The sequence below is a fragment of the Betta splendens genome, chromosome 24 (assembly GCF_900634795.4).
Source record: "Betta splendens chromosome 24, fBetSpl5.4, whole genome shotgun sequence".
Classification (NCBI taxonomy): domain Eukaryota; kingdom Metazoa; phylum Chordata; class Actinopteri; order Anabantiformes; family Osphronemidae; genus Betta; species Betta splendens.
The window spans coordinates 10,369,997-10,395,923 of NC_040901.2; the positions used below are offsets into that span (position 1 = coordinate 10,369,997).

General features: G+C 48.6%; 2 protein-coding genes across 3 annotated transcripts; one reads left to right on the plus strand and one right to left on the minus strand.

Moving 5' to 3' along the window:
- Window positions 1-1,497: 1,497 nt before the first annotated feature.
- On the plus strand, window positions 1,498-20,248 carry LOC114849537 (beta/gamma crystallin domain-containing protein 1-like). 2 transcript variants are annotated; one of them, XM_029141112.3, is made up of 23 exons: window positions 3,500-3,666; window positions 3,833-3,904; window positions 4,174-5,561; window positions 5,853-9,396; window positions 9,595-9,744; window positions 10,005-10,043; window positions 10,342-10,460; window positions 10,662-10,818; window positions 11,039-11,178; window positions 12,748-12,874; window positions 13,164-13,199; window positions 13,794-13,933; window positions 14,014-14,137; window positions 14,359-14,504; window positions 15,399-15,525; window positions 16,142-16,171; window positions 16,290-16,402; window positions 16,656-16,788; window positions 17,271-17,410; window positions 18,191-18,314; window positions 18,593-18,751; window positions 18,832-18,988; window positions 19,746-20,248. In XM_029141112.3, exons 2-23 carry the CDS (start codon window positions 3,857-3,859, stop codon window positions 19,832-19,834), a joined length of 7,230 nt encoding a protein of 2,409 aa, XP_028996945.1. In that variant the 5' UTR covers window positions 3,500-3,666; window positions 3,833-3,856; the 3' UTR covers window positions 19,835-20,248. The 2 variants fall into 2 exon arrangements, with proteins under 2 accessions (XP_028996946.1, XP_028996945.1); XM_029141113.3 differs by lacking the exons at window positions 3,500-3,666; window positions 3,833-3,904 and adding an exon at window positions 1,498-1,749.
- LOC114849538 (reticulon-4-interacting protein 1 homolog, mitochondrial-like) lies at window positions 20,175-25,588 on the minus strand. Its single transcript, XM_029141114.3, has 9 exons — window positions 24,954-25,588; window positions 24,705-24,856; window positions 24,494-24,562; window positions 23,864-23,988; window positions 23,344-23,392; window positions 23,106-23,242; window positions 22,462-22,645; window positions 21,746-21,841; window positions 20,175-20,968 (listed from the first exon to the last, which is right to left on the minus strand). Exons 1-9 carry the CDS (start codon window positions 25,231-25,233, stop codon window positions 20,762-20,764), a joined length of 1,299 nt encoding a protein of 432 aa, XP_028996947.1. The 5' UTR covers window positions 25,234-25,588; the 3' UTR covers window positions 20,175-20,761.
- Between the last annotated feature and the right edge of the window lie 339 nt (window positions 25,589-25,927).

Genomic DNA, 25,927 nt, shown 5'->3' on the forward strand with positions numbered 1-25,927 from the left:
CCTGAACAAATGAAACCTCGAGTGTTCCAGCCAACTGTGTAGATACACAACGTAAAGACCATACAGTGCATGCATATGGTGCCATGATGCAATGAGGAGAAGCAGGAAGTATCTGCAAACCTAAGAGTCGTCCCCGTCTCAAGGATAAGAAACGCTGCTGCCCCCGCGGTGGCTGTGACTCAGGGAAGTCTCACGCACTTTATGCAAAGTCACACAACTGCATGTAAAGTACGTAGGCTAGGGTTCGAGAGGCAACCTTGACAGAGGGTTACACAAATAAACCGGGAATCTGCTGATTACGTGCTGTGGCAGTCGCACCTTGTTCCTCCTCTGCTTCATTAGTGCTGATGACAAACCCGAGGTACGTTATAACGCACAAACACAGAGCATCTACAGCTGATGGAGCTGAAACGAGCGAGCATTTATCAGACTTAGCCCCTTCTAACGGACCTTTCTTGGTACTTTTAAAACACAGTAAGATGAATAAAAGGTCATTCCTCATTTCTCACTCACACAGAATGCTTCTATAAATGCAAAGAGCATTTTCTTATAAAAAAAATATGGGTTTTTCCCTTTTTTTCTTGAGTAAATGTCACAGTTTTATCTTTGCTTCTGCCACTGGTCTCACTTGACACTGTTTTTCCACCAGCGACCCAGTCAGAGCCTAAGCAGCGCCACAGTAAAGCCCCATATCCATTGTAAATTCAGACGCTTGTCTGTCTAGTTCCATCTGCCAGGTCAAATCTCCCGGCAGCCGTTGAAAACCTGCACGTCCCGCGTTCAAGCAGCTGTTTGCACGTCTTACCTGGAGCATGACGTACTGTGACTGGACGAGCTGCTGAGCAGAGCGTGAATCCTCCCTCCCCTCAGCGTCTCTCCAGATAATCCTCACTATCCAGGTCAATTAGCGGCGCAAAGGGAGGTGAAGAGGCGTTCGTGGCTGCGTGTTTTTTCTTAGCGCGTCTGCGTTTTTACATATTTTTATATGAGCTCAACACCAGTGCAACTAGAAATATGACTGACTGCTTGTGATTTTTGTTTTCCACCTCCAAACAATGCCCCCTTACACAGCACCTGATGAGGCCTGGGCTAATTAGCAGGATTATGTGGACTTCCCCCGAGTGGTTTGCCGTCAGTTGGGCAAAAAAAACCCAGAACAGCGCTGTGTAAATTTTTCATAAGGTGAAGAATGAGACAGGTCTCAGCTTCTGCAGCGCATTAATAAGTCATGGGGATCAGTTTGTAGCTGCTGTGTGCCGTGTCGGAGCAGCGTTCACTCTTTGTCCGCGTGAATAAAAGCTTTTATAATAAACCTATAATAATTAGCTCGAATCCACCAGGAATAACATCTGACTGAGGCAGCGTTGAACCACAGCGTAGCTGCTGGAGCTTTATCTGTGGCCCGGCCGCAGTTGCACAACCAACCGCCATAGCTGGCTGCTGTGTCACGCCGCTCGGAGCCTGCAGGTGTGTTACCTGGCCCGGGCAGATTCCACCCGAACCCGAGCCCTGGCAACGATGGGGAAAAGGAGCTCCTCTGCAGCAGCCTTGACAATAGCACTCAGCAGGCGACTGCGGGCGTGACGCTTTCATGCGTCGTGGGTTCAAAGCGGCCTGAATATTAAGCGGCGGCGCGGGCCAGACTCCCCTGTTCCGCCCGAGGAGGGGCAGGTTGCCACAGAGAGGAGGCACTGACAGGCATTTTGACCCAGAAAGCGGCCGAGGAGGCAGGAGAGCGCCGTCGTCATGGTAAGAGCTCGCTCTCCGTGTCCGAGGTGCGTTTAGGGGAATGGACTGGGGCCGTCGGGGGTTTTTGGCCACAGAGCAGCTCATTGTGTGCGGAGACGGCTGCTGCTATAACGACGGGCCGCTGTTTGTTTTGCTCCGCCACTGCAGTATATGCAGAAACCTGTTGCACCTCCACCCGGACTGCGTGGGCTGAGAAGAGGTTCTATTTACATTAGATTAGAAAGTGAATTTCCGCCTGTATCTGTGAATACCTCGAGTTCAGGTTTTTCCTCTAAACTTTAAAACCTTGGTTGTTATGGCACCGTTAATAATCTGCAATGGTGCTGATTGAACATGACTGTGAACTTAACGTAAATGGGCTTTTAACCACTAATTAGCTGATCGGGGCCACTCCCACGCCTGCGGGCAAGGTGGATTGTGGTCTCTGTGAAATCGAAAAAATAAATCAACCCCTAATTAAAACCGATCAAAGCGATTTGGATCTAGTTCCTTTGTGTGATATTAACAAAGAACAACAAGCAGAGACTGTTCACGCGAGCAGCGGCGATGCAAGGGTTAAGTTCCTTGACTCGCGGCATGGAAAGAGCCGAGAAAGTGGGCATGCGTTTGGAAAAGTGACACACGCGCGCGCACAAACTGTAAACGTCATTTCCCCTGGAAAAACTTTGTTTGGACAGGGATTCTTGATGCCTTCAGGCGCTCAAGGAAACGTAGGAATTTTAAGCAGCCTGGCTATGCCTCATTACCAAAGCAGAGGTATTGCATCTAATCTTAACACATACTGTATGAACCTGATGGCATGATGCTATGTGATACACACCTTACACTGGAAGAATGTTCTGAATCTGTTCTGATGAACTGCTTAGAAACACCAGCCTTTGCTCTGCTTACCACACAAACAAACGCTTCATTTATGCTCAGGTCTAATTGTTGAGCCAAGCTAAACAAACACAGCTGACTCACTGTTCACCCACAGTAACACCACTGAATGTACTTACTTCACAGCCATGAAGCTCTCTAACAGCAAATACTAAAATAATAAAGTCAGACTGCAATAAAATGTAAGTGTCAAATACTTCAAATGGTGAATGGAGTCCAATCTAATTTCATTTATTTCTACAGCTCCATATCACAACACACTCAGCTCAAGGAACAGTACTTCACACTTTAGGTCAAGGTATTGGTGAGAAATAAAGACCTTGAGAACGCACTTGTGTACACAAAACAAAGCTTCTACCAGAGAAACCTACAGCAGAACCAGGCTGACGGTGGGAGGTCATCGGCCTTAACGGGCGCCGCGTGTTCCTTTAACGTGTGTTTCATAAAAACGTGCAACAAATGTCAGAACTCAAGAGAAAACAAGGTCCCACTCATCGCAAGTTTAAATGTAGACAGAGCAGAACGAGTCAAAGCTAAAGGACTTTTATAAAGAAAACATCTAGTTTTCTTTTAATGCGACCAGCAGCAAACTGCTGAACCGTATTGATACTGGTGTTCAAAACTATTCAAAACGTTCAGATCTAGTTCTGAAGCAGGAAATAATTACATCCAACGCACTTCTGGGGAACTAAAAGTGAATATGAATCAAGCAAACAAAACGAAAGCACTTGTTGACTAACCGGTTTCCTGCGCGACACGCGCGTCCCGGGTTTCCGAGGAGTCCGTGAAGGCATCGTTCTACCGCCGGGCTGCGTGCGCTGAGCTGGAGGGGCAGAACCTCGGCGGGCACGCATATATGCGATGCCACCGCCTGCTGCTTGCGTGCAGTTGTGGATGCTTGACTGGATGCGAGCGGGACTGGGAGGCACGCGTCCACTAGTTAGACATGTGACTGAGCGCAGGGCTCCTGCTCAATAAACTCACTGCGGCTTATATGTTGGAGTGTGACCAAAACTTTTCGTCTATGTCTAATTAAGGGTGAGTTTATGCTGTTTTTTAATTAAAACCAAACAGTGGTGCTGTTTTGGACGGATTCATCACTTTGCTGAGGCAGAATATCTTTTTTTTTGGTTATTTCTGCTCTTTCACTTCTGCAGTTTTTATGTCCTGGTGGACTGATTTTGTTTGTGTTTATGCTCTGTAGGAGTTTTTGTTCTAAACCAAAATCATGTTCACCACCTACATAAAGAATCTGAATGATATGGTATTTTCTACGGTAAGCGCACGGGTTCTAAACATTACTCCTGCATGTCTTTGCAATGCTGAGAGATGCATGGCCGTACGACAAGTGTCTATGAACCTTATTTACTTTAGACGCACACGCCTGCACTTCCTCCCTTTGTTCATAGACAATTTTTTTTACATTTCGACTACTACGTGTAATTAATATTCATGTAGTTTGTGCATATTTTACTTGAAATGTAAATGTTTCACCTGCTGCTGCACATCTAAGCAAACGTTTGTGATTTCTTTGCTTGACTTTAGTCTGACAGCCCAGAGCAGCAGCCCAGCACCGGAGTCTTGGGCCGTATTGGGAGCTGGTTCTCTCCATGGAAGGGAAACGCTCCGAAGAGTCCGACTGACAATGCCTCCGCGACTAGTGAGCGGCCTCTAAATTCAGATGGGGGAGACGAGAGTGAGGAGTCTGTAAAAGTCCGGGCTGGGGACCCGCACCGCGGGGAGGCGAAGGAACAGAGCTCTAGCCCGAGTCCGCTGGCTTTTGCCAGAGACATTTTCCCCTGTGAAGAGCAGGACGCCACGCAGTCTAGCCACAAGCGCAGCTCTGTTGTGAGCAGCACAGAGGCAGAGCCAGGAGGTCCAAAAGAGGAGGAGTCGGTGGCCTGCGCGAGGAGGAGAATAGGGCAAAACCAGGAGTGGGAGGAGAGCAGCAACGGTCCTTCAGCGAGCGGGAATCCTGAGAAGAATGCCAGTCATCTGACACATCTGCCTTCCTTGTCTAAACAGGGAGTGGCACAGGACTCTGACCAAGCACACGCCCAGGCTCAGGCTCAGACAGGCAGGAGGCTCCATGTGTACCTTGAGGAGACCTGCGTGACTCACGGCGGTCCAGACACCTGTGCCGGGCAGGAAGTCGTCCGAACCGAAGTCACAAAGAACTTAAAAGCACTCACCAAAGCCAACTTGTCTCCGGGTTTTGATTTGCAAACGAGTTCCGGCTCAACATGTGCCGAGAACAAAAGGGCCGATGTTAGCCACGCTGGCGGGGCACAGAGCTATTACAGTGCGCTAACAGGAGTGTCGCTGAAATCACAAAGAGACTCACAGTTAGACCCTGACGCTGATACAGAGGAAGGAACAGGAGGAGACAGCATGGGGCGCAGGAACTCATCCAGGAGGAGACACAGAAAGGGCTCCCAAGGAGATGGAGGGAACAGTCCTCGTGAGAAAACGCCTCCCAATGCTCAACCTGGCGCAGAGGGATTCCCCCCGGTGGCCAGCCCTCAGAGCAAGAGTCCAGAGGCTCACATGGGGAAATCACCCTTAAGCCCCGCCTCCCAGCAAGAGCCCGCCTCTCCGGCCTCACCTGAAGGAGTGGAAAGTGAGACTTCCTGTCCCGATGCGTTCGAGCAGTTGGACAAGTTCCAGGCTGAAGTGGCTGCAGAGACTCAGGCGCGCGTGGTTCATGGGGGCGCAGACATGGAGGACAACGACAGGTTTTACAAGGTGGAAAGGAAGACGGAGACGCCAGAGTCCAAGCGCAGGAGTATTAAGGTTTCCCGAAGCGAGGTGAAGCTTTTTACCAAAAATGTGCCTTTGAATTCTAAAAAAAGTCCGGTGGACAGGACACAGAATTCGACGGCAGGAGGGAATACCAGCAATAAAGGAAAAGATAGTGGGGAAACAGATGCAAGGTGAGTGACCAGAACATCCCACCTAAAGACCTTACTGGTCCCACAGTGCTGTAAAATCAGAAATGTGACTGCTGTAGGTGGAACAGGTTAGTGAAGCAGTGCTGTGAGTCACAACACAAAGTCCAACAGCATGATTCACAGGTTAGAACTGCAGGTCAGATTAAAATGTGGGTCAGATACTGTAAAGACAACCCAGAGGCTTAATTAACAGTCTGCTATACTATACAGTATAGGTTGTCATTTAGAGCATCTTTTAAATGAAATAATACTTTAATCTCTTGTTGTACTCAGACTTCCTGCCCTGAAGAAGGTCGACGAGGAGCTTAAACCTAAACCGGCTGCTGGACGGATCGCAGATAAAATCAGCCTCTTCGAGAAAAAGCAGGCAGCGGGAGGCCACAAGCCCATCGTCCAGAGCCCCACAGTCACAGAGACCACGAATGTGGGTTCAGACCAGGGGTCGAGATCGGCAGAAGGTCACAGCACAGTCGGGCCCAGTTCTGCATCGCCGGTGAGGGAGAAACTGGTGTCAGTCAAGGAGAACTTTACAGAATCTCCCTCAGATCAGCCTCAAAAAACAGCTATGACAGGAATGTCTGAAGAACGGTCGCCTCCACCCGTGACAGTTTCTGTGCCAGAGTCAATGAAGCTGGACCGTCAGGGTGAACTGGATACTACCAAGCTGAAGGCGGCCGTGTCGGAGTTCACAGTGAAACCTGACGGACAGGATACCACGGCAGCAACGACTCCCGTCCCCAAGGAACCACCACCAGGCTCTGCAATACCTGACGCAGGGGCCTCCAAAGCAGAGACAGGGGTGGAATGTAAGAGCGCTGAGTCAGAGGTGTCACATAAAGGAACGAGTGATTCATCAGAAATGACCAATAACATCTGCCCGGAGTCAAAAGGCCCCAGCAAAACAAGCTCCCGCCCTAAACGGAGGAAAAGTAAAGACCCAGTGAGTCCAGTCAGCCCAAACACCGAAGCCAAACCAACCAGTAAACTGGAAATAACTGCTTCCAAACAAACACAGGCGGCTGATACAGACAAGGATGTCTCTGCCTCTAAACCACTCACAGCGAAGGCTTCATCAGATAAGGCCCAAGGAAATGCATCAGATAAGCAGCAACTGTCTGACTCCAAAGGAAAAGCCTCGGAGCAGCCAGAAGTGGCGGGCGAAGCGGGGGAACGGACCGAGTCCTCGCTTCAAATGGAGAGTACTGACAACGCCGTCAAGAGGCGGGAGGATGAACCCGATACTGCAGCGGGCGGCTGCGGAGCAAAGTCTGACGACAAGGACCCTGTTGTTTTAGCTCAAAGGGAGGAAAAGGCAGGAGGGCAGAGCCTCGTACTCACACAGCAGACCAAAGTGGCCTCCGACGACAGCGGCGAAACTCCAGCCTCCTCCGCTGCACCTGCGGCTGAAGGGCCCATTGAGAGGACTCGGCAGCAGGAGCCGTCTGTTGAACAGCCCAAATTAGACCAGGAAGAGCCACCGCAGCCTGAATTAAGGAGCAGGGGGAAACTAATGCAGCCCGGTGAAAAGGAACCTGAGCAAACACCGCCTCAAAACAAGGGCACAGACATAATAAATCGCGCCGAGAGCAGAGATGTGGAGAAACTGAAGGCGCCAGAGAATGAAAGCACTAATCGCACTGAGACAAAAGACAGAGATCAGCCTCCGCGCTCGGCGGCGACAAATATCACAAAGGATTCAGACAGTGGACCAAACATCCCAGGGACAGAGGGAAGTGTTGATAAAAATGATGAAAGGACTGAGAGTGAAACCAAAGACGAGACTCGGGTCATTAGAGACGGATCCAGGCAGCCCGACGCAGCCTCTCCGTCACCAGAAACGACCAGCGGATCATCAGACCTCTGCACCCAAACGCACGGCGGATGGACAGAAAGCAGCAACGCAGGAAGAGCCTCTGGATGCGCTGTTACCTCTGCTAATGAGGCTGTGAGTGGGAAGGAGTGCGATAAAGGGCCTTTGAAGGGGGGAACTCAAAGAAATGTGCCTCCCGGGTTACAAACAACACCAACACGAGGTCCTGGAAGCGAGAAGAAGCCTGTGGCGAGCGCCACGGAGCCACAGCCTAATTCTGTATCACTGGAAAAAATGGAGAATTCACCCGATGACTCACACACACGGGGAGCGCGTGATGAATTCTCCAGCTCAAAGCTTATTACCAAAGCAGCCACGGCGCATGAGGAAGCGACTGTAAAAGCCACTAATGGCACTCCAGCGCTGATAACTGCACAGGCCGGCAAGACGGCAGCCAACGAATTGTCTTTTAAAGAGCCTAATCCTGTTTCTGCCTGTGAATCCGCGGGCGGCGAGGGAACGCAGGGCGACGATGGGGGGAAACGTCGGCCCATCAAACCAGCGCCCTCCGGAGTCCAAATCCCAAGGGATATGAATGAAAGAGCTGCGAGTGACCCACAGGCTGAGCTTTTAATAAATGCTGGGAGCAAGCGTGACACCACTTCACTTGTAGGAAACGTAGCACAGAGCCCTTGTGAAGGCCGCGCCGCAGAGAAAACACTAGCGAGTGAGCGTGTAGCGGTTGCTAACGGAGACGATTGGCTCCGGCCCCTCGCCGTGAAACAGGAGCCGGTCGCTAACGAACCACGTCACGCTCCCAAAGCGCCCCCGTCCCCCGAGGCCAAGACGCCGACCCCCGCCCCCCCCCAGCAGCCGCCCGCCAAGAAGCTCCAATCGCCACGCGGGCAGAGCCGAGACGACGCCCCGAAATGGCGGGACACGCCCTCCAGCTGGCTGGACGTGGACCTGCCCAAGCGCAGGCAGAGAGCGGCCGAGCCCAAGCTCAGCTCCTCCGGCAGCGAGGGCAACATCCTGGACACGTCCGGGGACCTGGACGGCGACGACTTTGTGGAGCGAATCAAGAAGCTGTGCTCGCCGTTCTCCCTCCCGCCGCGCAAGCACAACCACCTGCGGCCGCCGCAGCCCCCCTTCGCCATGCCGGCCATCAAGGAGGACCGCTTCGAGAAGACGTTCGACCCGGAGGAGTTCACCTTCGGTTTGAGGAGGAAGAGGGACTTCACGCTGGAGTCGGGGCCCAGCCTCCTGGCCCAGCTCAGCACAGAGGCTAAGTCCAGTGTGAAGCCAGCCAGGGCGAGTCTGGTGGACAGGAGCATGCTGCTCAGCGGTCTGGACAGTCACTCCCGGCTCAGGGAAAAGAAACCCGTCAAGTCTGATGAGGGGGTCAAGGAAGAGAAGGACGATCCGAAGAAGGTGAAGTCTCGCCTGGAGGGGAGCTGCATCCTCAACAGCCTGACCTCCTCCAGAGGGAAGCGGAACGGGCTCCAGACCCAGGTAGACGGCTCCATCTCCGGAGGGGCTGATGGAAAAATGGCGACGCCCGTGTCTGGAGCTGAAGGAGACCCGAATGCCAAACCAGCGCTTCCTGGTTGTGCTCCAGCCCACATTCCAGCTCCGGAGCCCAAGCAGCCTGCAGCTCCACCACAGGGCCTGACGTCCTCCAGCATTGGAGGGCCTCAGACACAGGTAGACACAGGCGGGGGGGCGTCAACTAGAGAAGGCCGCTTGCTCAGCCCTCCACCTTTGTCCCAGTCAACCTTTCCAGGCCCAACCCCTACAGCTCCAATCACAGATGAACTGACTAAACAGAGCCCTGCCCCGAGCCCCAAAGAGGAAGCCCAGGCTGCAGAGGCTGCGGTCTGTGACTCAGCTCCTCCGCTTCCTCGCTTTAACGACATCAAGCTGCCAGATTATTTAGAGAAGTATCTACAGCGAGAACAAGTAAAACCTGTGCAGAGCTTACAAGGACAGGAGCAAGTCAAACAAGAGGTCAGTGCTTCAGCGTGTTACAGTATTTTCATCCACAATAAAAACTATTTAACTCCAGAGAAGCATTCTGTAGCTGAAGTTAAGCTGCTCAGTGCCGCTGAAATCACTCCCTAATGAAGAATTAACAGTGCTCTAGCGCTTCTATGTTGACGCAGAAGTCTCTCCCATTTACTTTAATGTTTCATGATTATGCACCAGGTTGATGGGAAAATGTCAACTCCAGTCCCTGAGATGGAGGCAGCCCCAAATGCCAAACCCACGCTTTCTATTGGTGCTCCAGCTTCAAAGCTTCCAGGCCCTGAGCTCAAGCCACCTGCAGCTCGACCACAGGAGCTCCGCAGCCAAAGTGTAAGTGTGATGAGGGGTCTTACTGGACAAAAGCTACACAGCTGTAGACTTATTAATGGTTCCCTGCCATTTAATGTGTGAACGTCCTGCTACGATGGATCTCCAGCGCAGTTACCAGGAAATCTGTGTTGCCTCTGAATTTCAGTGGAAAGCCTTAGGCCCTAAACAACTGTACCAATGAGGAGTTCAGCATCTCTAGGATTATGTGATGCTCATACTCTCTATTTTCACAATAATGATTCTGTGCGTTTCCGTTTCAGATAAGACCAGTCAGGAGTGTTCACAAGCGCCCTGGAAAGGTAAACCTGGCAGTTCTGCCCACGTAGAACAGAAACAAACTGGGGAGAGGAATCCAGACAGACAGGTCTTTGTTCTGTGGAAACATCTGCTTTCCATATAATGTTCTTGGGGGTAAACAGTGTATTATAAAATAGTTTAGCACAAATGCTCAGCTGGTTGTGATTATACTGGAGGAATTCTCCGCTGCCAACACGCTGCATACTGTAGCTTGCTTGTCTTAATCCGGGGTACCTCCAGCATGAATCGAGTTGTCACTATGCTGGTTGTCTGACGCCGTCCTCCCCGTCTCGCACACAGATAGTGCTGTTCGAGGAAGCCCAATTCGGCGGCCGCGCACACGAGATCCACGGCGACGCAGCAGACGCGACGTCTCTGCAGCTCTCGCCTCTCATATCTGTGAAGGTTGTTCGAGGATGGTGAGTCGTGTCAGTATCGGCAGAAACGTGGTCCAGCTGTAATTAGGCTCCTGGCTCCTCACAGACTCCGCAGTCAGAGTTGGAATCCCAGCTCTGCTCGCAGACATTTGCATTGGCTGCCTGTGGCCTGTTGGACCGCTAGCTCGTTCGCCCTCTTGCTAATAGACGTGTTGAGGCCGCTCTGCTCTTTCCCCCCTGCAGCTGGATTCTCTACGAGAAGCCTGACTTTCAGGGCCGCTCCATCGCCCTGGAGGAGGGAGTCACCGAGCTGACAAACGAGTGGGCCGAGCCAGAGGCGGAGACCGACGCGCACGACCTCCCGCCGGTGGTGATCGGGTCCATCCGACTCGCTGTCCGGGTGAGTCCCCCGCTGAAACGCGTCCACCTCCGCTGGCCTGTAATATCCACATCACCGCATTTGCTCAGCCTTCTGGAATGTAGCTAATGGGTGATATTGCTCGATTGATATTCAGCCCAGACTCCTCCAGAAATTGAGAATATGAGTCAGGCACTTGGTTTTACTGCAAGCATTGATCTAAGCATGTGCAGATAATTGCCGTGTTCTCCTCCGCCTATAGGATTACAGCGTTCCTCGTATTGATCTGTTTACGGAGCCGAAGGGCCACGGCAGAGTCACGCCGTACCACGACGACACCATTGAGACAGACTCATTCGGCGTCCCGCTGAGCACTGCTTCCATCCAGGTCCACTCCGGGGTGTAAGTAACAAACCTCGTGCTATGAACCAGAAGGCTTGGAAGGTACTAGCATATCATTTAGCTATTAATGTACAGAGATGTCGCCTTTACATTGGGGCTTAGTTAATGAGATGTCCCTGCAATGGCTTTTGTTCTGCCGACGTTTGTGAGAATGAGGAAGTGTCGCCTGCTGTGCTCAGCGTAGATGTGTCCTTTTAATTGGCTGGTTCGCGCCGTTTGCTTCTGACAAATAGCTGAGAGATAATAATCGTTATTACCCTCCTCTGTGTTTATCTCTGCCTTCGGTGCGACTCTCAATCGTTCGCCTGCTCAGGAATGCCCGTCCTGCTGATGCATGTCGAGAGACGGAGCATGAGAGAGCAGGAGCATGTGTGCACTTGGAAAACGTGGAGGGGTGGAGACTCCGGAGCGAGACACAGACTAAGGTGCAGGGGAGAATTTGGCAGGAGGAGGAAAATGTTTTTCCACGTTAGAGCCGCAGGCTTTTAGGACATTTCATGCCCTGCTCCCAGGCGGCTAATGACGCTCCGCTGTCTCTTTGAACCACAGCTATTCTTGCAGTTTCACCTTGGCATCTGTGCTAGAATGACAGCGTTTTGGAGAAACCCTGTCTTAACGTTTGCCTCTGCAGCTCAAAACTGCAGTGTTTGCTCTGTGACAGCTGTGCAGCAGATGTGGAGCGACATTTAAGGGCTTTTGTGTGACACTCAGCTCTGCAGATTTCACTGAGCAAACTGACTGCGTGGCTTCTAATACTATACAGTACTCTATAGTATTTATAGGAGTGCAGTCAAACCCCTCCACGTTTTGCACAGCCTTTGTGTAGGCGTCAACTGAGCAACTCGTAAAAGTGAGGTTTACAGCAGGTCAAAGGTTGAACCAGATGTTGAGTGGGTGCAGGTGTGAAGCCTGCAGAGACTTGCAGAGGGGCTTCAGCACATAAATAGTCTGAATACGTTTGTACAGTGCTAACAGTTTAACTTTTCTCATTATGGGTTATATTTAATTTTCAGTTTTAATCTAAATCTTGAATGAGTCAGGGATTCAACACTGACTCTTTCAGCAGCAGAGCGTTGGCATCACTGTTTACTACGACTGCTGCTGGCTTCGTGTTTTTGGCACTGCCTCAGACATGATGGTATGTAGCATTGTCCTGAAGTGGCAGAGGTGGTGGTGGTGGGGGGGGGGGGGGGGGGATGCACAGCTCCACCACACAGCAAAAAGAATGTCAAGCAGAATGCTTTGAAGCGTTTGTGTTGTGAGCGTGCCTTTCCCAAGATGTTTTATTATGAAACAAATAGCTTTTGTTCTGGGCTATTGTTGCGCGACTCATTTCCTGGCTGGATAGAAAATACCTGCTGAAAGCTTTCGCCAAATAATACTTAGTCGTCAATAACCTGTCTGTGTTGTGCAGGAACCGACTCTTCAGCATCAATGAATGTGTTCGTTTTCGCAGCGACCTCTTTTTGGGTTCAGAAATAAACGTGGCAGTGATTTGACATTGTCAGACGACTCGGTGGGTAAAATGCAGCGCACCTGATGGGTAACAGCTGTTTCTGCGCTCCTCAGGTGGCTGGTGTTCAGTGACCCGGACTTCCAGGGGATGGTAGCCATCCTGGAGCCTGGAGAGTACCCCTTCCCCGAGTCCTGGGGGTTCCCATCGCCCTTCGTGGGCTCTTTGAGGCCGCTCAGAATGGTGCGTGTTCCTGTAAAGAAGCAGCATGCTGCCAGAGCCCGGATTACGAGCAGTAATTCTGGGCTCTTCTGGGTTTGTCAGCTCCAAACAAACACACAAACCTTGCTTCCACAGTGCTTCACTAATTAGATGCATTCTCAGTGAAAGTTCGTTAATAGGCTGCATACCCCAGCAGAATTCAGGAATTCAGAACACAGAATGAATTAGTTCAGCTTTTATTTTGCTAGGTTACATATAATAAGAGAAAAAGGTCAATGGTGTAAAGCTGTTGGTGGTGTGTCTGTTGCAGGGCTGCTTTAAAGTGGAGCATCCCAATGAAATCAAGGTATGTGTTTCACCTCACGTATGTTAAAACGAGAGCTGCCCTGCGATAATGGGACCGGGAGGAATGTGCTTAATAAAAGGCCCGCTGGCTTCACGCTTCGCAGACTCTAGTCTATTTTTCTGTTTGGTTTGTTTACTCAAAAGCCAAAAATAGAGCAATGTCAAGGAATTTTGGCCACTGGCGTTTGGCAGCCGGCGTTTTCAGGCCACAGAATGACAGATAAAGAGGGTTTTCTTCGACTTCAGGCATCATTCTGTCGTTTAACAACACTCCCAGAAAAAAAGCTCTGAAGTGAACAAATTGACGCGTTAAACAAGGAGAATCCAAGGACATTTTGTTAATTTGTTTTTGCTTTTGCTGAAACAGGATTGCTCCATATTCAAAGACACTTTACTTTAAATTACAAAAATGTCTGGCTATTTGGGGAGAATTGTTGTATTTTAGTGCAAACAAATTGCCTTGTTTACTATTTATGCAATTAAAAATCTGTCTCGTTAAATGTCGAACACCAGCGGTGGCAGCAGTTGGTGTAGACAAACACTGTAGATTCCGCTGTGAGTCAACGTTTTCCAAGCCCCGCTCTCTCTCGCACAGGCTGTGGTTTATGAGAAAGCTCACTTTGAAGGCTCGTGTCTGGAAACCGACAGCGACGTTTTCAGCCTGTGTGAGGACGAAGCGCTCCCCGGCTCCACGGCCATGAAAAGCGTGGGTTCTCTGAGGATCACCGGAGGCCTGTGAGTGGTTCGTCCCTTTAACCTAACTTCCGCTGCTACCTTTGGCCGCTGGTTCTAGGGTTTGTCACCTCTGGTTTCAGCTGGGTGGGCTACAGCGAGCCCGGCTTCGAGGGCCAGCAGTACATCCTGGAGGAAGGGGAGTACGCGGACTGCAGCGACTGGGGCGGCTCGGAGCAGATGCTGTCGCTGCGGCCGATACTCGCTGTGAGTGCACGTTACTGTACAGTGTGTGCTTTTAACAACCGCGGCTGGAAGTTGGCTGCACATCCAGGCTGTGGTCTAACTAAAATAGAATAAACTCCATCCTAGGTATTAAAGGCCTGTGTTTACTGTAGATTTAATTGGAGAACAAGGCAAGATATATATTTTAGTAATAGTATTATTATTTTTCCCTTTGCTCATCATCATATTTATTCTCGCCACAGGACTTCATGGCTCCGCATCTGAAAATGTTCACCAACAAAGATTTCTCCCAGCTCGGTGGGAACATCGACCTCACAGTGGCTGTCGCCAACATGGACGACACCGGCTACGGCCTGAGGACGCAGTCCGTCGAGGTCATCGGTGGCGTGTGAGTCCGCTTTAGCAGAAACAGGAAGTAGACGGTTACATGCAGTCGCTGGAGGAAATACAGATGTGAACGCACCTATAGTTCCTCACACAAGTGAAGCACGCGCTGTGAATGTTCGCCGGCTTCACTCGCAGCTCAGGTGCGCGGGAGCGCGAGGGCGCGGCCGCACCCACGCCGACAGGTCGAGACAGATGAACCCAGCTCCCTCGCGTTCAGGTCGCCACACCTCATTTCCTGTCAGTGTAAGTTAGCTTTGAAAGGCGCTGCCTCACGCCCTTCTGCAAAAGCAATGGGTGCAATATTGCAGTCGGGGTGTGCGGGAGGATTTCCTGGATGCTGATCAGGCATCAGGATAACAGGGGAGGTTATTAATATTGTGCTAGTGTTCGTCGCCCCATCTGTTTTATGACACACTACAGGAAAGATGAGAGATTGGAGCAGCAGCTGTGCTCCTGTGTGAGGCGGGACTCACAACACGGAAGGCTTCATCCCTCTGCTCTGTCATTAGGTTGCACAGCCACACCCATGTCGTGCTCCCCTGAACCCCTGACCGGCGCTGATCGCCTCGTTAGCATTTCTGTCAGACACTCGTTAGCGGCCGTACACATTAAACCCACGAGATGCAAACACCGCCTGCTGTTAGAAGCAGAAATACCCGACGGAGCCAAAGACGCGCGGTACATATAGTAATTAAGTGCTGGTGTGGGAGGCTATTATGAATGTCAACTCCGATCACGGCTTGTTGACATTCATCATGAATGAGTAACATTTTGACTGAATTCCTGCGGGATTCTGTCAGCAAGTGTGGGTGTATCAAATACTGTGTTTCTCTCCATATGAAAAGTATTGTGACATTCCAGCGCAAATTAAAGAGCCACTGTGTTCTTTTCTCAGATGGGCGGTGTTTGAGGAGCCAGGCTTCTGTGGGGAGCCCTATATCCTGGAGAAAGGACTGTACGGGAGCCCAGACGACTGGGGGGCGCAACGGGCCACAGTGGCCTCCGTGATGCCTGTCCTGCTGGTGAGAGCGCCTGTAGTTAAAGTGAAGAGGTGCCTGTGAGGGAAAATCTAATCAGCCCGTTTTCCCCTGACCTTCAGTTTATCACATTAGCCAACATCACAGTATTACAGTAAAGTGCTCCTGCTATTCTCACTTCCCCTGATAAATTCCAGTGTGGCCGAGCATGTGGTTCATTTCATGTGACCAGTCACTATATCGGTGCTTGTGACATAATCAAAAACATAACACAGGCAGTGGAAGAATCGCTGCGGGCGTCAAACAACGCTCTGTAAAGCAGAATCCACAGTGTGAGGGAACGTGAAGCTCAGGCGAAGGCAGAATGAAATGCTGTGTCCAGTGTGAGAAAGGAACAGATTTGTCATAAGACTAGAAGCGAAAGCATCACAGACAGCGGTGAGTCATCTCCAAGAGGCAGCAGTTTTAACCACATAATGGCAGATTTCATGCAGAGTCCACTGGAACAGACTACGTCACCCTGTGCAAAGGCTGCATCGAGTCGCTGCCTCCAGCGCTTACGGGAGGAATACAGTTTATAATGTGGCTCCGGTTATTAAGCAATGAAATGAATGCATCAGTGCATGTGAAGGAGGCTCATTCAGTTGTTGTGTCATTTCAGGATGATTTCGAGAGCGCGTCCAAATTTAAGGTAAGCGATTAAAATGGGAGCCAACAGATCTGATCCTGCTGAGACTTTGTCCTTGGTCTCGTGTGATGCCGTGGGCTCCGAGTGGATGACTCACCCGTTGTCTCGCTGTGTGCCTCAGGTGCAGCTTTTCTCTGATCCAGGGTTTCGAGGCTGCGTCCTTCCCCTGGAGGACAGCGCCGCGTCCCTGCAGGACGGCTTCTCCTTTGCCTCCTGTAAGGTTGTGGCTGGCAGGTGAGCACTGCTGCACTCCACACACGCAAAACGCTGTGTGGGTTATGATATAAAGCAGCACATAAGAGCAGCAGGTTTGCGATTCTCTGCTATGCCTTTATTTCTTTGCTGCAGCCTCTATATTTATTAAATTAATAAATAGGGACCACACTATGCAGCTTCAAGAGTAGATTATTACTCATTATGCATGCAAGAACCCAAAAGATGCAAATAGGTTCCTATTCCTGGGGTGATTTTAATTTCCCACTTTCAGCTGGGTGGCATTTGAAGGCCAGGGCTTCACCGGCAGGATGTACGTGTTGGAAGCGGGGGACTACCCCGACCTGAGAGCGATGGGCTGCGACGGCGCCAGCTCCTGCATCCGGTCCCTGCAGACCGTCGGCTTCGTGAGTTCCCTCTTGCACTCGCAGGACTTTTTTCACTCTGGCTGCTCGCGCTCGTTGTCCGGCGATGCTCCCGTGCGCCTGCTGAACCAGGCAGCCGGTTGCCATAGTAGCTTTAAATTGTAACTGCCACTATTGTGTTTACAAAGTCCTTCCACAAGTAGCCAGAACACCAGTTTTGCAGGCTTAGATTTTGAAACATTTAGACTCTAATATATTAATATTACATTATATGAGCATCATGGTTTCAACATTTTCGGTCCCCCTTTTGGCCCATGGTCTAATAGTCAGGACTGATGACCTACAACATGACTTGATGTGGAAAACAACCCCAGTGCAGCAGAGGGCAAAAAGAGCACAAAGGTGCCAAATGTGGCCTGTTTCCAGGGCAACCTCCAAATAACCATAATTCTACCTGCATGACTTGCAGCTGTCTGCCCACTCCATTCCCCAGCCTCTCTCTGCGCCTCTCTCTCCTCCGACAGGAGTTCTCGCTGCCTTCCGTCACCCTGTTCGAGCGCCGCGACCTGCGGGGAAAGCGCGTGGTCCTGACGGACGGATCCGTCAACCTGCAGCTGGCTGGGGGCTGCGGCCGGGTCCAGTCCGTGCTGGTGGAAGGCGCGACGTAAGTGTGGAAGCGAGACGTCAGCTCGGCAACAAGCTGCGACGGCGGAGCCTTTTTTGTGTCGTCGACGTGCGAAAGGCCGTCGCAGCAGCCTCACTTTTACTTCGATGTGAGAGTCGCTGGCTGCAAAGTTGACACGTCAAATATTTTCTCAAGCTCACTGGCATCTGTTGACAGTAACGCCAATAAATATCACCTGGCAAACAAAGTGCTTAAGCTCAACGATAAGTGATTTATAGACAAGAAAAGGAATCTAATCAAGATGTGTGTTTTTATTCGCATCCTAAAAGTCAAATCAAGGCTGTTTATGTAAATATGGCTAATTTTTGAGAAGTGTGTGGGTGAAAGTGTTCATGCGCTCACGACGCTTCGAAGGCTGCTGTTTCTCTCGCGCTGCAGCAGACTGCAGGGTCAGCGCGTTGTTACGGCGTGACAGCGCTGACAGATGGGGCGGTGATGGAAACCTCTTGTGGATGTGCGAGATTCGGGCTGCAGGTGTGAGCCCATGCTGCGGAAATAATGGGCCGCGCTGAGCAGTGGCTGTCTGTGGAGTGGCACATTCTTAGCGCGGGAGACCCGCGGTGACCCGAGGTAAAGGCGGCGGTTTGCGGCGCTGCCAAATGGGACAGTTGAGGAGATCGGCACGTTTCAGATGCTTTAGGCCGGTTCTGCACAGAAGAGAGTTAGACAGCATCCACGCAGAGCGAACAACAGCAAAATGAAATACACGTAACTGATGGTTAATTAACCCGACTGTTTTGGCCCTTTCTTCACAACCAGGTGGATATTGTATGAGAGAATCAACTTCCAGGGGGCTCAGATTCTGCTGAAACCTGGCGAGGTTCTGGACTGGCAGGAGTTCAGCGGCTGGCAGAGGATCGGGTCCCTGCGGCCCCTGATCCAGGTACGTCCCAGCACATCCCGAAGGCCACAGAGCAGCCTCAGTTAAAAAAGTGTCATCTGGAAAAGAACGAAGCAGAGACTCATTAATATGACCACATGCTGCACAGCGCGACCCTTCAGACTGCTCATTATAGTTAATTATGTCATTATGTTACTGTATTGCGAATGAGAGAATTGTGAGGCTTGTTACTGAGCGTAAAACTACTGTAAGGAGGGAAATAAATAGGAATTACAAAAAAGAAACTGTGCTAAACACGTGTGTATTTGCTTTCTGAGTAGAAGCAAGTGCACTTCCGCTTGCGGAACCAACTGACGGGGTTCATGATGTCAGTCACCGGCACCTTGGACGACGTCAAACTGATGCGGATCCAAGAAGCAGAGGAGTCTGGTGGACTGGAGCAGATCTGGTTCTACCAGAACGGATATCTCCGCTGCAAGGTACCAGAGACAATACCACCATCACGGTAAACTAAAAAAAACACCACACAGGTCATAACCGCCTGTGCTTTGGATCCCAGCTGTTGGAGGAGTGCTGCCTCAGCCCCAGTGGCAGCGTGACTATAGCAGGAAGCCGCACCGGGCTGAGCCCAGAACCGGGCATGCACCTCTGGAGTATCACCCCCGAAGGCTTTATCCGCTACACCCCCACCTCTGACCTGGTCCTGGAGGTCAAAGGTCAGTGTCCGTACTGTACATTTACAGCTAGCTGCCACGTTAGAACACAGGCAAAGAATCTGGGATTTCAGGGCAATATAAAACCAGATGTTGTATCAAGCTTAAAGTATCACCCAACTACACAACCTCGGAGCTTAGTGACAAATATGACAAATAATCAGACTCATTTAAACACAGAAGGCATCTATCATCCACCGCAGCACTGCATTTCTACTACTTCACATCGTCAGTGTTACAGACATGAGTCACATTCTGGCTTCTCTAAACCTCTGTCAATTAGTGACACCTTGTGGACTAAATGTTGTTGGTGTACTTATTTCCATGTGCTGCTCTGAAATGCATTAAGATATGAATGATTTGAATTTAAAATGAAAGACTCTGCAGTTAGGTTGATGAAATGTAAAAGAAAATCCAGCTGTAAACACCTGCTTTCCTCTAATGGAATATGCATATAGGCACGTACATAGAGGCCCATAATCAGCAAACATTAAGCAGGTGTTGCTATGGCACATTATGTTGGCTAATGGAGGTTTGTGCATTTAAAAGCTAACTAACCATTAGAAACCTTTTTGGATTAGAGCAACTGCAAACACATGGAGCGATTCAGAATGACCTCAAACATTTCAACTGTGGTCAACAAGAGGAAATTAAACCTTAATAGTGCAAATTATTAAGCGTCTAGGTGATGAAGATGGGCATTTTAAATGCCATAGAAACCACTCCATAAAAAGCATTAACTACAAATTCTCTGTTTCAGGAGGACATAAATATGACAAAACACAAGTCATATTGAATTCACTTGATCCAAACAAACTTCAGCAACGCTGGGACGTGGAAGTTATGTGATACTCACTAGAGCGGACAGAATCCACAGACAGAACGTGTCACGGATGACGTATGCTATCGGACAACGGTTAAACGTCCAGTCAACATGGATGAAGTCGTAAAAAAAAGTGCGACCAGACACTGAACACGCAAACAGCGGAAACTGAACTTGAAATGCTTCATATTTTACAGTTGTATCGATGTATCCAAGGGTTTTATTTTGATTTAACTGTTTGCCTCAGTCAGTAACAGTATTAACGCCTCTTCTTCAGTCAGTATGCAATGTCATGTTAGACGAGACATCATCTACGTGCAACAAAAGGAAACAAAACGCTGGTTTGGAAATGCAGAAACAACCACATAGCACACAACTCTTTATTGTAGAATAATAAAATTATTTTTGTCAATAAAGTTATTAACATATTTTACAGTAAACTGAGCTTCCTCTTCTGTACAACAAACACAAGTGCTGTTTTTTGTTCAGGTTACTTTCTTGTACGCCGCAGACACACTTTGACACAAGGTCACCACAGGAAGGTGATGTGCATTAGCTTCCACAATGTGGAGACTGCAGGAATAACATAAATAGCAACGTTTAGGGTACTGCTCCTTCTTCGACCTTTAGAAAGGAAAACTTTTCCTGCTGACCTTGTCTGTAGAACATTCGTTATGTCACTCAGTGTTGAATAGACCTTGGTAATTAAGAAAGGGTCTAAAAGAGTGCAGACTCCACACAGGTGACATTTATTTACTTCACTGTGACATAAATGCAGCATAGCTGGAGGCTGCAGATTCTAACAAGGACAGTCTTAGACACGCTCCCATTACAAGCATAGCTCATTGTGGTAGTCAGTACAGCCACCAACATGTTTGGGTTTTCTTGGGTTGTCTTGTTAGGGTGAGAGGAATCGCAGCAGCCCAATTCATTTGGCACTGTGTTTATGGTTTTTAATTTTGCTTGGCAGTTTCATGTACTTCCTGCTCTGAATCTGCAGTCTCTGTGTGGACGTCCTGCACCAACTCTTCGGCCTGTCTGTCGTCATCATCATCAGCAACCCTGACTACGGTCTTTCCTCTGGCGTGGCCTTGCTCGAGCTTTTGAAATCCCTGGGGCACGTGAGAAAATTGGAAATGGGCTTCCACAACTGGCAGGATCTGTGAGAAGCAAAAAGAATTATCAGACAAATCATAAATATTACTATGGATTTAATAATTGAGGTGAGGAATTAACATCTACCAGCTGCTACTGCTACATCATGTCTCCATTCATAGCTGTGAATTTACTAAAGAGGTTCAGAATGTGATGAGATTGGACAATCCTGCGCTAGTCCCACAACACTAGCAGCCGGCCTTGTTATTCTGGTCAGCATCTCTCCTGGCTAACAATGAATGGGAAGCGCGGAGTGGCGTCACGCTGGAAACCATACACACTTTCTGACTGAGAATAGAGCGTAGAGAGAGAGAAAGAGAGTGTGTGTGCTGTGCAGGGGGGGCTGTGTGTCTGCAGCTTCCCACTGGTCTGAGTGTGTGGCTCGCCGTAAGCCCCGGGACAAAAGGACAGAGGTCCGACATGCTTTTGCAAATGGTTGCTCAGCAGTGTTTGAAAATCCATCCGCCGTCTCCTGGCGCCTGACTCGATCGCCCAACAGCCGACAGTGCTCAGCACCACCCACCCACCTACCCACCGACCGACCGGCAGTGGAGCGGGAATCCTCGCTCCTTAACAAAGCCACAGGGGAGCCTTGAATTGAAGCATGCACGGTATCCATGGTATGTATTTATGTATGCTCTCCAGCCCTGGGGGCCTTTCACTCTCAGGCTGTGTCTGACATCATGCAAATGAGAGGACTTCCATTTCCCTACTCAGTAAACACTAGTAGTTCTGAGTGACAATTATGTAGAAGATATAAGATATGAGAAATAAGATATTACCTTCCCTGCATCCACCAAGTTTCTGACCTCATCCAGGGCGGGTCCATCTGGAGCATAAAATCCCCACCGGTAGAAAACTCCTCTTGAACTAATGCTCTAGGATAAAGAAGTGAAAGAGTAATTAGAAAATGAAGCAGAGTGGTATCTGAACATAAAAGCATAACTATAATGATTTTAAAAGAGTTTTATCCATATATAGAAACATTTTTAAGCCAAGGAAAAATGCAATCTTGAAAAGACCAGAAAATAACAGAACAGACTATAACACTGCTATTTGATATATCATATATTAACATTTGGCACCACATTTCTTTGCTCTAGATAATCAGATAATAATAAAGACAACAGGTCTGTTCTGCCAAGAGCATTAACACTAGAGGGCTCAGTTGCGCCGCTTCCTGTTGAAAAAGACGCGCTGTCCAGAGCCAGCAGAGGCAGCGACGCCTGTATGTGACCAGCTGGCTGCTCTCATGGACAAAGGGGACCAGAGGCTTGGCAAGAAGCGCACAAACACTGGCATTTGTCAGGGGGAGATATTCAGCTAGAATCTACGCAAACACCAAATACTGCCGGTTCAGCAGCAAACGGACCACATGCACTGGTCCACACTGTAACTCTGCCAGCCATGCTGATCAGGATTGCTACACCCATTCCACCCAAAAGGTATAATATGCACACATTTCACTTTTTCCTTTTTCATGCCAGAGAGGACTTACCTGAATGGCTTTTTTCTGCAGGGCCAATCCAGTCTGGACCGTCCCATCCAGCAGGCCCATGGAGTCCGTGTTGAAGAGCAGAGGTGTCACCAGCGTGATGTATTTTGCTCCAGACCAGGGCTTCAGCAGACCCATCGCCCATTGTTCCGTCTCGCCGCCAACGTTGTCCAAAATAACATCGAACCTGAGCATGTAAACACAGACTGTGAAACTTCCTCAAAAGATATACGCATGTGTCATAGAGGGTTGGTGATGTAACGCTATGAGACTAGATACTGTCAGGTATTAGTTTGTCTTCATGCTAAAGTCATAGTATCCCTGTTTTGTTTTAGGTGCAGGAGGAGAGGTGAACCAATGTCCACTTAAGAATAAGTATCCATGGAAACTAGAAAGGGAGTCAACGGGCAGGTCTGCCATGCTGACAGAATGGGGTGTTTAAGGGGAGACACACAGACAACTACCAATACTAGATGATTCCTTTCCATTATTACCTTCACTGGACAAGCACAAACACTAATGACATGTCATTAGAGCCTGTGCCTGGAGACAGTGAAGTACATTCTGCTCTGATCTACTATTAATACACAATACCTTGTGACTTAAAAGTATATACTGTATTGTGCAGCGTGATAGTGAACACACACTTTTCCATCACATCTAGTTGTTTAGCGGGATCCCCTGCTGTGTAATCCACCACCTCATCAGCTCCCAACCCTCTCACAAGGCCTTCTGCATTCTGGGAGCAGGTAACCGTTACATGGGCACCCCAGGCCTTCAATAACTGGCAGCACAGAGGAAAACAACAACAAAAAGAATGAACGTACACACAGAACCATAGAGTGGCCTTAATATGTGAAGTGTAGAAAAGCTAGGAATACACACCTGGATAGAAAATGTTCCAACACCTCCCGATCCTCCGGTGATCAAAACTCTAGGAGGAAAAACCCCAGCAACCAGGAGGTCATTGGATTACTGACTCATTTAAGCAAAGCTACTAAAAGAAGTAGAAGCCCCAGTGGATAAAAAGGGATTGGCAGGATTGGAAGCTGCAGTAACACGTTTAGGAGGAATGAAAGTAAACATTAGTTCTATTAGTTTAAATAACAGGTTGTATTTTGAATGAGGTTAAAGACAGACTTTAAACCCCACTTGAATCCAATTACACTGAAAAAGAATTACAATTTAACCAATTAAATAATTTAAAAGACGTTTTATTATTTATGACAACGAAGTGAGCAAACTATCAAGCTCAAAGACTCAAAAAATGTATTCAAGCTGTTGCTTATAATTGCAGTCAGGGATTTCTTCCCCAATCACAGTGATTATTCTGTATACGTATGCTGTATGTAAATGGGTTCAGGAGCTTAGTGCAAGGTTACCCAGGCTTAGGCTGATGGCTTGCCTTTTATTTGAGGAGGAGTCTCTGCACAGACCACCTGCATTTACGAGTGCAGACAGTGCAGTGTTGGCTACATAGGGGATTGATGCTGCCTCGATATGGCTGAGTGATTTTGGCTTATGAGAAACCTGCAAAAACAACAACAAACAGGAGTCAAGCATTAGAAGTATATCATATGTCCTAATTATTTATTCAAACTATTAACAGAGAGGATTTTTGCTCCTTTTATATGCTGAATTGAATGTGACGTAAAGATTTTTCAACAGGAAGAGCACATTAAGAACAACAAGACCTGCAAGTTACTGTGAGGGACGCTGACTAAGCACTGCTGAGTAAATGAAGTACAATACATCCAGACTCAGGGCAATTTGTGTGGCTTTGTAATTGCTTCGACAGTGGTCCAGGAAACCAAACAAACTTAATCCTAATTACTTGTTACACTGCCCAGTTACATAACAGGCTGCACTTCTTCCAAACTTTTCATCAATACATTGGTTATATAACAACTTTCAATCAACTTTTGTTTAATATAAAAGACAAAGGGAAATGAATTTAGTGTTAAACCTGAACCAGTTGACAAAATATACATATACACAATTTTATCACATAGATATACACAAATCTGTATCTCACTTCGAACTCTGTCAGTGTCACAAAATCAGCCAGACTGCCTTGTTTCCATGGGGGAACAGCTGCCCACACCTGGAACGCAATTGTAACATGCAAAAACATATTACAATTGTAACATGTTTTTGCATGCGGTTTACAAAGTCAAACTCGTGGAAAGTTATATTAGAGTGTTTCACTCAAAGAAATACAAAGCACAGCAAAATTCCCACAGTACCTCATCTCCTGGAGCAAAGTGAGAAACTGCAGATCCACACTCCACCACCACACCTGACACATCACGACCCAGGATCAAAGGAAACTCACTGTCACTGTTCATCACAGACAGCGGGTCCCTTCTCAATTTAAGCAATTTAGCCCCATATCCACCTGTAAATAGTAAAATCAACCAGGAGTGAAATAAATGTCAACAACAATCGATAATCAACTCAAATTGCTTTTATGAATTTCACTGCCTTTAACTTACCCCTCATAGACAAGTCAAGGGGGTTGAGACCAGCTGCATGGACTTTAATCAACACTTCGCTGGCAGAGCTGACAGAGGGGATGGTGGCTTCTTCCGTGTACCTCAGCACCTCATTAGTACCATACTGATCGATGACCCAGGCTGACATGCAGCTCTGCAGTCTTGAAGGTGAACTACACACATTTCTCCTGAAGCACACACTGCTCCCTGCCCCGGCTAATGTTTTGGTCGAACATGCCGCTTTCGCGTTCAGCAAATATAAGAGTCTGGCTGCTGCCATTGCTGTTGTCGAACCTATGTAAATCGTCTTCTACCTTGTCGTTAAATGCGTTCATTCGTGTCCTTCGTACTGAAACTTGTGACCATGTTGGTTAGCGTTAGCTGCCTAGCTTGCTAGCCGTTTGGCTAACATTAGCGTGTCCGAGCAATTACGTCACACCTACTACGCACCACGTCTACATAAGTAAATAAAACAAACGATAGTGTCGTCGCGCACATCATTTGTATTATGAATTGTCACGTTGGGCTAAAATAAATGAAACACTTACATAATTTAAACATTTAAATAGATAGCACGTCTCCGAAAATGACAGCAACCTCACGAGCGAGCCTTTGAACACAGGCAGCCAATCAGAATTGTGTAGCTAACTATTCTGGCCAATAGGATAACAAACTGCCCCTGACGTAATATACCACAATAATAGCACACTAATAAAATTAATTGAGCTGTTTTAAATAATTTTTACCATATTTTAAAGTTTAAAATGCATTGATTTTGGTAAAAAATGATTAAATTAAGTACTGTTTAATTACAAAACAAACACATCAATAACCCTTAACCCTAAGAGACTCAACAGCTGCACTTGATTGGAGCTAGTAATTAAATCTATTAGCATAAAAATGATCATGAAGAGCAGTTCACTCAACAGCAGAGTGACTGCTCAGTCCTCCAGCAGAAAAATGGGTGAAAGCGG